The 9,647-nt window shown below is 52.2% G+C and overlaps 1 protein-coding gene across 1 annotated transcript in view; it reads left to right on the forward strand.

Annotated features, from left to right (window-relative positions):
- Nucleotides 1-4,204: 4,204 nt before the first annotated feature.
- SOD1 (superoxide dismutase 1) overlaps nucleotides 4,205-9,647 on the forward strand; it is a 6,722-nt gene continuing 1,279 nt past the window's right edge. The window contains exons 1-4 of the mRNA XM_084232365.1: nucleotides 4,205-4,327; nucleotides 7,294-7,384; nucleotides 8,713-8,782; nucleotides 9,571-9,647. Coding sequence (XP_084088491.1) covers nucleotides 4,256-4,327; nucleotides 7,294-7,384; nucleotides 8,713-8,782; nucleotides 9,571-9,647 — 310 coding nt within the window. The 5' untranslated portion in view covers nucleotides 4,205-4,255. The remainder of the gene's footprint in view (nucleotides 4,328-7,293; nucleotides 7,385-8,712; nucleotides 8,783-9,570) is intronic.

Raw genomic sequence — 9,647 nt, forward strand, 5'->3', positions numbered from 1 at the left:
AATCTTCTTATGGTGCCTGCTGACACGAGCTTCCGGTTCTTGTGATTCACCAACCTGAAATACCTGCAGGTAGGACACGCTAATACCACTGTTAACCTGTCTAAGTTGCTTCCAAGTCATTACTGTATTTGTTTCTTAGCTTTTAAAAAAGACTTTCTTTGTACTTTGCTTCGATTTCCCCGGATTCGGGTATTTTCTACAATTCACACAAAATGTGATTTTAAAATGAGTCCTGAGAAAGAGGACAAGAACAGAGATGCAAGCCTGAATCTCCTAGCTCGCCCTTAACTAAGAGGTCCCCAAACACTGATTTTCATTCTCTGGAACCCCAGTGACAACTGCAAGCAGCTTAGACCTGGGTACAGAGCCCAATCTGACCTGGAGACTCTTACCCCACCTGTCCCCCATTCTCTATAAAATCAGATAAATTCCATGTCAGATTCCATCCATGTTGGGGCTCAAGACAATCCAAGCTACTTTAGGTTTCTCTTGACTTCTTGGAGATAATGACTTTCAAAGGGATCAGCTTAGTAAGACAGTGAAGTTTTCAAAATGACATACCCACATCTTCCAGTCATCCTGAAGTTTGCAGCACATGCCCAGATTAGAGTTGAAACTGTGACTAGATTATGGGGCAGGAGTACCCCAAGATCACAGACGCTGAAGGTCGAAGTGAACAGGCCTTCCCTATTTACTCCCCCACCTTGTGGGGTGGGTGGCAGGAACACAAATGGATACCACAGGACAAATAATTAACTGCTATATATATGAAGATAAGCCGGTGAGAGCAAATATATCTTATCCTGCTGGCTTAACAACTATGTCTGCACAAGACCTGGAAGGCAGATTCACAGTTGGACTTTTTGGACTTCCTTGAGCTGGGTGGGTAGTAAAAAGGCAGTCGAATGAGGTCCAGTGCCCGTCCCTGGTCTTTCCTCCTTCCCCCACCCTTGGCTCCATGCAGAGTGGAGCAGGGCTGTGGGCAGGTGTGTCTCCAGGCTGGCACAGCCCTCTGTTAACCCATCCAGGCCCTGGACATTGGCTTCAGGGCTATTGGATCCTGGGTACTCAGGCGTGTTCCAGAGAAGGGAGTCTCAATGGAGGGCAGTTTTAGCCCCCAGGGAACACTTGGTAGTATCTGTAGACATTTTGGCTGTCTTGGCTTGGGGGGATGAAGGTTAGGGGATAGGAGCTGGGGATGCTACCAAACTCCCTACAACGCACAGCCCCCCAAACCAAGAATTAGCCAGCCCCCAATGTCAGTAGTATGAGGTAGAGTCATCCAGCCTTAGGTGGACACACACTGTTGGGGTCTCCTATTTAAATTCTTTAACCCTGTTCCAGAAGGAGGAGGGGTAAGGTTCAGGATGGCAGCTCCTTCTCGGTTCCACAGACTGTTGCCTCCATGAGACATGTGGCTCCAGCAGGGACAGCTCGGGGCCCTCTAAAGTGAGGGTGGCCTTCCCCCACCCTCCGAGGCCCCAAGAAGTGCCTCCACACAGCCTTCCTGGATGAGCTGGAGACCCAGCTCCTTGTGCACTTGGAAGCTGCTGGACTCAACCAGGACAAACTGCAGACCACCTGCCAGCCAGGCTTCACGTGGAACCCAGGGCCTGCTGGGCCTGTTCAGTTCCTGGGTGACAGTGCCCCACAGGAGCCTGCCAGCAGCCAGGATTCTTTCCAGGACCCCTTCAGGTCTGTCAAGGTTGGGGAAGTCCCTGGTGCACACAAATGGGTGGATGCAGGGGGTGCGGGAGAGGAGGAGAGAGGGAGGGAGAGAATTGCAGGGGAGGACACCCATTCTCTGGGGTACAGACTACAGACCCCATCATCTCCCTGCTGATGAGCTCTGAGAGCCCCAGAGTCAAGAACCCCACTGTCTCTTAGAGACCCCAGGAGAAGAGTCAGCCCTCGCCTTCCTCCCAGTGCATGGCTGCTTGCAGGCTGGTCAGCAGCAGGACAGCCAGTGGGCTTCACGGCCATACTTGCACTGACCAGTGAAATGGGTGTCTTAGAATTTTATTTTGGATTTTTATGGGTATCTTTCCCTCTTGTGTAGAGATGGACAGGCAGATCCAAAAAGCAGAGCTCCATAAAGGGCAGAGTGCATGCCAACAAAAATGTGAGACCCAAGGCCAGAAACCGGCTGGCCAGGTGTGAGGATGGTTTAAGAATGAACCTCAGGGGTCTTTAATCCTGCAGGGTATTAAGCCTTTCCTCCTCCCAAACAAGAAGCGGTTTGTCTGAATATCTCAAGTGACCAACTCCCTGTCCCGGGGCGGCTCTTTGGATCTCTGGGTGGCTTGGCCTGCAAGTTCTCACGGTGAACCGAAATTTAACCCTCACTTCCTGGAACCCAGAGAAACTCTGGCCTTGGGCAAAGGTCCTTTGGCTGCTTCTTGCACATTTATGCAACTGCCTAGCATGGCAATAACTGCAACGAGCAAAATTTCAAATATGTAAATTTTCTAGAGGGTGACAGAAAATGTGTCTCTGACAGAGAGACACTGGAGTCCCAGGGTCTAAATCAATGAAATAAATCGTAGCCCCATGTGGTCTGAGCAGCCTCTGCTCTTGTTTCACATCAGCCTTGGATCAGGCCTCACTATTTTGCAGGCCTCACACTCAATCCTCTCTACTGAGCAGTGGAGGGAAGTTGAAAGAGGTCTTGGGGAGAAGGAGATTTAAACCGTACAACGTGAATGAATCAGAGCAGGGGGAGGTCACCCCCACTTTAGGTCTGTCCCTTCTTGGCCTCTTCCAGTCTCCCGGTTTTCTTCAAGTCTCTTTCAGCACACATTCTTCACCTCTGCTTTTGAGTCTAATAGCTCCAGCTTTTGCCCCCAACGCACATACTTCATTCACAGAGCAGGAAAATCTCCCACAAGTCAGAGGTTTCTCAAGGGGCTGCCAGACCAGCATCATTGCCACTTGGGAACAATTTAGAAATGCAAATTCTGCCCCCCCCTCCAGTAGACCCACTGAGTCAGAAATACAGCCATCCCTGTTTTTAAATGCCTGCTGGCAAGCTTAATGCACACTTCCAGTTTAAGTTAACCTCACCTCTTCCTCCTAAGACAGTTCCACCACTTCAGCTGTTACTCAGTTGTGGGGTGTGTGCGTGTGTGTGTGTGAAAAAATACTCTTTTCCCTTCTGTGCCCCTACACCCTCCCCCTACTGCCCCTCAATGTCTATTAAACTATCGAATATTTCTCCAACAAAAGTGTGTGTGTGTAGGATTCTCATTCTAAGCCACATTGATTGTGGCAGATAAATACATGTTCACTAGGAAAAAAATTCTAAGAGGATATGTCCCCTGTACATCTTTTTAGACAATTTGAGCACGCAAATAAAGATATGTTTATATTTAAAAAAAAAAACTACAATGTAGATTCTACTGCTGTTCATTTCATTAAATGTTCCTGAGCTACTTTCCTAGGAGGGTATAGGGTTATCACAAAGCACGTCCCCACGCTCTCCTTCTCCTGGAGTGTTGGGGCATCAGAATTACTCAAGACAGGGCTATTTGCCAATTGCTGCAATTCAATCAGCCGAGGTCCTGGCGTTTTTTCGGATAGTGGAATTGCCGACTAGGGACTATTTGAAAAGAACACAGAATTCTGCTAACCACACAGGTGACTCTATGTACAAAGAACCAAAAAAAAAAAAAAAAAAATCGCAGGGAGGAAAAAGTGAAGGTGGGGGGGACTAAGACGGACCGTCTTCCCACAGCCTTGGAAACCCAAAAAACAGCAGCGCAAGATGAAAGCCACCAAGGCCCCGGCCCGCTGCTGACCCAGCAAGGAGACAGTTACAAGAAGAGTCAGTTATATCTCATGACAAATCCAGCCAGGTACGCCACGTCTACCTCATTTTCCTAATTTCGCGCGCCGCCACCCGCGGGTCACACCCTTCGGCCGGGCCCGGCCTCTCTTCCGCCTCCCACCTCGCGGCGCGCTTTATCCGCGCGATGCGCCGGGCGCCGGCGACGCGCAGCTCAAGGGTCCCCACGCGGCCCCTGAGCCCCGCCCCTGCCCGAGCCCCGCCCCCGGCCCCGCCCTCCCCCGGCGCCCGAGGCCCGGTGCGGACCCCACCGCCGCGGAGCGCGCGGGCGGTGATTGGCCGAGCCCAGTATGGGCGGGGCGAGACTTCGGGCTATAAAAGGCCCGTAGCGGGGTCGCCGAGGCTTGCGTCGGCGTTTCCTGCCACCGCGTCCGTCGTCCCCGGCCGGAGCGGCGCGCGCCCCCGCGAGTCATGGCGACCAAGGCCGTGTGCGTGCTGAAGGGCGACGGCTCGGTCAAGGGCACCATCCACTTCGAGCAGAAGGCAAGGGCTGGGGCGGGACGGCGGCGCGCGCCCGCCCGCGGCGGCCGGGCCTGCGCCTCGGGCCTCGGGCCGCCCCCGGCACGCCCCCGCCGCTCAGCCCGGAGCTCAGCCCGGGGCCGGCCCGCCCCCCCCACCCCCTCCCCCCCCGCACGCGCGCGGCCGCGAAGCGCTGAGTCACCGGGCGGGCCCCGCGGGGCGGCCGGGCGGGCGGGCAGGGCCGGGCGCGCGAGGCCGGCGGCCGCCCTGGGGCCTCGGCGCGGGCTCGGCGCCTCGGAGGTGGCCGGCGCCCCTGCGCGGGGCTGGCGGGAGCCCCGGCCGACCCGGGTGGCGGGGCCGCCGGCGCCGTCGCGTCCTGCCGCGCTGGGCTGTGCGAGCGGGGCCCGCAGCCCTCAGGCACCCGGGCTCCGCGTCCGGCTGCCGCTCCACCTTCCGTTTGTCCATGTTTCTGGGTAAAGGATCGCAGACCGCCCGTGGCCCTTTGCAGGAGCGTTCGCCGCCCCTGGCTCGGGCCACGGTCAGGTTGCAAGAGGTGATGGCCTTGGGCACACAAAGCTCCGAAAGCCAGAGCTAACCGACCTCTTGTTAGGAGGGTGTGCAAAGCAGCGGTTTTTTAAATTTTGCACTCGTTTCCAATTTCTGAAAGTCAGAAATTTTCATCCCTACGTCCAGGTTCCTGGCTCCTCGGACTGCTCGCAGAGCTGCTCCTCCTGAGTCTTCATTAGCCATGGCCACACTGTGCTGCGCGCTCGAAGACTCTTTGGGAGCTTTAAAAATAAATACAGATCTCTAGCTCCAGACCAGTCCTATCAGGGTGCAGCCTGAGCGAGCCCGTGTTCGGGTGTCTGCAGTGTTTCTACAGCGCCCCGAGAGCTGACGACAGCATGTGGAGGGTAGCAGGCTGGAGTTTGCTATTTGGAAGTTAGGAGACCCCCAGTGTTTCCTTTGCGTAAAGTGGTCATTTAACTCTCTTCTTAGCGCATTCCTGTACAGGAATTCTCCATAAAGTGGCTTAGACTCGCTCCTCCAATAGGCCTTGTTAGTGAGATGGTCAAAGACATACCTTGTAAAAATATATGCAGAAATACTCGTCGTTAATGCTGCAGAACGTATGTTTTGCAAGGAAGGTGTTTGTAATAAAACTGTCCTCAAGTCTTTGTGAGGTGGCCAACTGGTGGCTGTTGATGGTGTGCTTCAGGGAGCCCTTTCCTCTGGCTGGAGAAGCACGCTGGCTTCCAGAGACCAGGCTCTGAACCAGACTGCCCTGAATGCCCTCGTTTTAGTGCCAAGCTTCATTTTGTTGGTGCTCTTTGGACCCGATGAAGACCTTTTGGAAGCGCAGCTTTACAGCTCTTCAGGGATCAGACATTAAGTTGGCAATAAACTGTATTGGGCCTATTGAGCATTTAAAATTTTGGGTTAGTTTCCAACTTTTTTTTTTTTTTTAAGGATAGAGCCTTATTTATTTTTTAAAGATTTTTATTTATTTACTTATTTATACAAGCACTGGGCACAGTCAGAAGTGCGGGAGGGTGAGAGAATTCGCCAGAGCGGGGAGCAGAGCAGGCAGAAGGACCGAAGTACACTGCTGAGGGGAGCAGTGGGCAGCAGCAGTGTGGGCGGCAGGAGAGGTCTGCACGCCATGTGGGACCCGCAGCCGGGGATCGAACCGGCACCGCAGAGGCCGCGGGCAGCTTTGCAACCCAGAGCTCAACCGCTGCGCCACCGGGGGAGGCCCTAGTTTCCAACTTTTAAAAGTGGGCCATTTCTCCAAACTCCTAGCTTCTCTTACAATATTTGGAAATATGGCCATAGTGAGCCTCAATCAGCCCCCAGACAGCGCAGTACTGGACCATGCCTGTCCCAAGCCTGTGAGGTGACAGCCTGCCTGGTGGGGTGGCCCGGCAGCCGCTGTTGGATTGCTTGTCTGCTCTGTGCATTACCCTTTAGGTGGAGGCCAGGAAGAACCTGCCTTTTTTCTTTGCTCTTGACAACACTGTGTGTTTGGGGGATAATGTTATGTTTGAGCTTTTCCAAAATTAAAGGTTATATTTGGAAGAATCATGATATATATTTCTCAAACAACATAAAGGGCAACAATGGAACTGTGATAATTATCTGTCCAAGGGAAAGTCTTATCTTCCTGGCTAACACCTCATGTAACTGTTTGCACTTAAAAACAAGCTATTGATAAAATCAGAGGCATGGTCTCTGCATCACCATGTGGTGTGGGCGCGTCTGTTTTATTTTAGCTCCTGAAATCTCCTTGTAGCAGCGATGGCTTCCGCAGGGAGCCATGCAGTACCATTACCCCTTACCGTTGCTAGAACGTCTGTGATTTATTTCACCTGCTTTAAGATTTTTATCATCCTTACTAGATTACTTAAAAAGACTCCAGAAATAGTGCTTCTGGTTAGGCTAGACTCAGCCCCAGGACCGTGGAATAGGGTATTTTCTGACTATGCATCAAAAATATCTGTCCTGGAAACTGATAGAACACCCTCCTACTGGAGAGTCGGGAATTAGGGTGCGTTTTTCTTTTCATTCTTTCTGTATGTTTGCTATGTGGAAGAGTGTTTGCAGGAAGAAAACGAGGTGCTGAGAAGTGTTTTGTGCTAGCATCTAGGTTAAAAAAGCTGCCGTTGCACACTCATTGCGAGGGAGTCAGTCCCTGGGAAGGTGCACACCCGCCTGCGCCGTTCTTTCTCTGTGCGGTTCTGTCTCACTGGGGCCAGGGTGCAGGGCTCCCGGGCTTGCGTGTGGATCAAATCGCCCTGTCCCTTGGGGCGCAGGCCGCCTGCTGGAGGTTCGCTCGCCCGAAGTGGCCCACCTGGGATTTGGACACAGACATTCTGACTACCAAGTCCATGTTCTTCCACTTGCTGGAGAAGGGTAAAGATAATCCTACTCTTTGCTTTATTCAGAAGCTCTTGCGTGCTCAAACTTCTCACACTTTTCTTTGAATAAAGGCGAACATGGTGGAGGTGTCGGGATCCATTACAGGACTGACCGAGGGCGAGCACGGATTCCACGTCCATCAGTTTGGAGATAACACGCAAGGTGGGTGTCGTGCTACGAGTGACCCCTGCCTGAGAACCCAGTAAGGTGAACAGGCCTGAGGACAGTTGCCCACAACATTAAGCAAAAAGTCAAGTTAATGTGACTGCTGAGAACCACAAACCTGGTTTTTCACTGCAGAGTAGAAAGGAAGGGAAAGGAGTTGCTGTTTCCCACGAGCGAGGGCGTGATCACATGGTCTCAGGTGCTTCTTCAAGAAAACCATAGGAAGCAAAGAATTGAGCTGCTTTCTTCCCCTCTGCAGTGGTCGCAGGGGGTCGTGAGCTGGGGTGCGAGCTTCCACCCGGGCTGCATTTATTTGCATCACCTGAAGGAACAGCCGCACGCCTCCAGCTCAAGGTCCTTTGTGGGACGGAAGACAGACTGAGGGAAGTTTAAGCCCCATGCTTTGGTCGCGCTGCCTTGTCACTTTGCGGGTCTGGGAGCAAGTTGAAGAATGGGGGTTAAGTTGCAGGGGGTGATCTGTGGCCGGGTTTGAGTGCTCTGACACAGTGTTTAGGCTTTTCATGATAATTTGACTGTTTTGCTGGGCCTTATTTTCAGTGTGACATAATTGAGTTCCTGTTATAAATACGGATGAGCAGGTTGAGCTATTTCAGTAATTGCTAAAATTCCTCAGGTTGCCCTGGGGTTGCTTCCTCTGCTTGGGAGGACAATTGCCCCGTGGCTTTGACTTACTGGGCTGCTTCCTGTCTTCTCCCTGGCAAGGGCAGGTGTGTGGCTGCGTAGCAGCTGTAAACAATGGAAACTTTCCATTAGTGGCTCAACGAAAAAACTGGCTCTGAAAGAACCGCCTTTGTTGCGGCCGTGTCCTGTGGGAGGGGTGCTCCCTGGAGCACGGGGGTGCTGACCTCCCAGCTGAGGCTGCAGTGGCCAGGGCTAGGACATAGGGCGCTGCTTTGTATCCTATATGTACCCAGCAAAGGCCACAGACAGGAGGGTTGTTTGCTAGTGTGTGGCTGGGGAGGTGTTCTCTGCAGCGCTTCCTGTGAACTGGAATCGTCGTCACAGGACGTTAATTAGCAGAGAACACATGGCGGGGCCAGCCTCAGCCCTTTGATCTTACGGGGCACTTGAAGAAACCTAAGCCCAGAGAGGAGTGTGAGTTTACCAGCATCAGGCAGTAATTAGAACTTGTCTCTATCTGTTCCTTGCCCATTTCGTTTGTACCGAGGTGCTGCCCACTTGCTTGCTTTGAATGAGCCTGGGCAGCATGGTGGAGATCGGCAGCTTCTCCAATGGCCAATTTCCTTTTAGAATTTAATTTGGAATTTTGATTCATAATTTAGCTACTTCTTTTTGATTAATAGGCTGTACCAGTGCAGGTCCTCACTTTAATCCTCATTCCAAAAAGCACGGTGGGCCAAAGGATTCAGAGAGGTGAGTGACAGCCTGCTCAGCTCCCACTGAAGTGATGGCAGTGGCTTCTGGGGGTCACTGTTCACTGCGCTGCCTGTACATTGCACATGGGATAATTGGGTGATCTGCCCCACCTCTACCCCGCCCTCCTCCCCTCCAGCAGAAACCCTGCCCCCAGGTGCTGACTCATGGGCTAAGGAATTGACACATGGGGACACTGAATACGCAGTTTGCTTTTGTAGCCTTTATTGAGTAAAGAACTAATACAAGTGCCAAAGGGAACTCACACGGTACATGTCAGGAGTAACAGTGCTTGCAGAATAAACCATTGGGAAACACAGGAGGCTTTGTAGATCATTTGATAGTGAAAATTCCGTGAGACTCCATTTGTGTTCTCTTGAGTCTTTCAGGAAAATACTAATTTTAAGGACAAGGATTCATTTATTGTAACAGAGGCCTAAGGCATAGCTTTCTTAGCCAGGCCCAAAATGAACAGGATAACCCAGTCACTAGCCTTTGACCAGTTGGTACTGTTCACCCCTCGAAGTGGTGGTGTGCCCCCTGCCACAACTCCCCAGCACACTGCTGTTGACTGGAAGCCGGTGAAGAGTTGTGTCTAGAATGTCTTAATTCTTGTTTCCAAAACGTCGTCCACCTGGCATAGTGGGTCCCATTGATAAATGCTCTATCAGTGTCTTATTTAGCCGCCCTGTTTGTCTGACTCAGTTTGTCATTTAGCTCCTGAAGTCTCTTGATGTTAAGTGAGACAGAGCTCAGTCCTAATTCCTCTGATGCTTTTTTCGTGTAAGGCATGTTGGAGACCTGGGCAATGTGACTGCTGGCAAAGACGGCACAGCCACGGTGTTTATCCAGGATTCTATGATCT

Source organism: Talpa europaea, assembly GCF_964194135.1.
Source record: "Talpa europaea genome assembly, chromosome: 4".
NCBI lineage: Eukaryota > Metazoa > Chordata > Mammalia > Eulipotyphla > Talpidae > Talpa > Talpa europaea.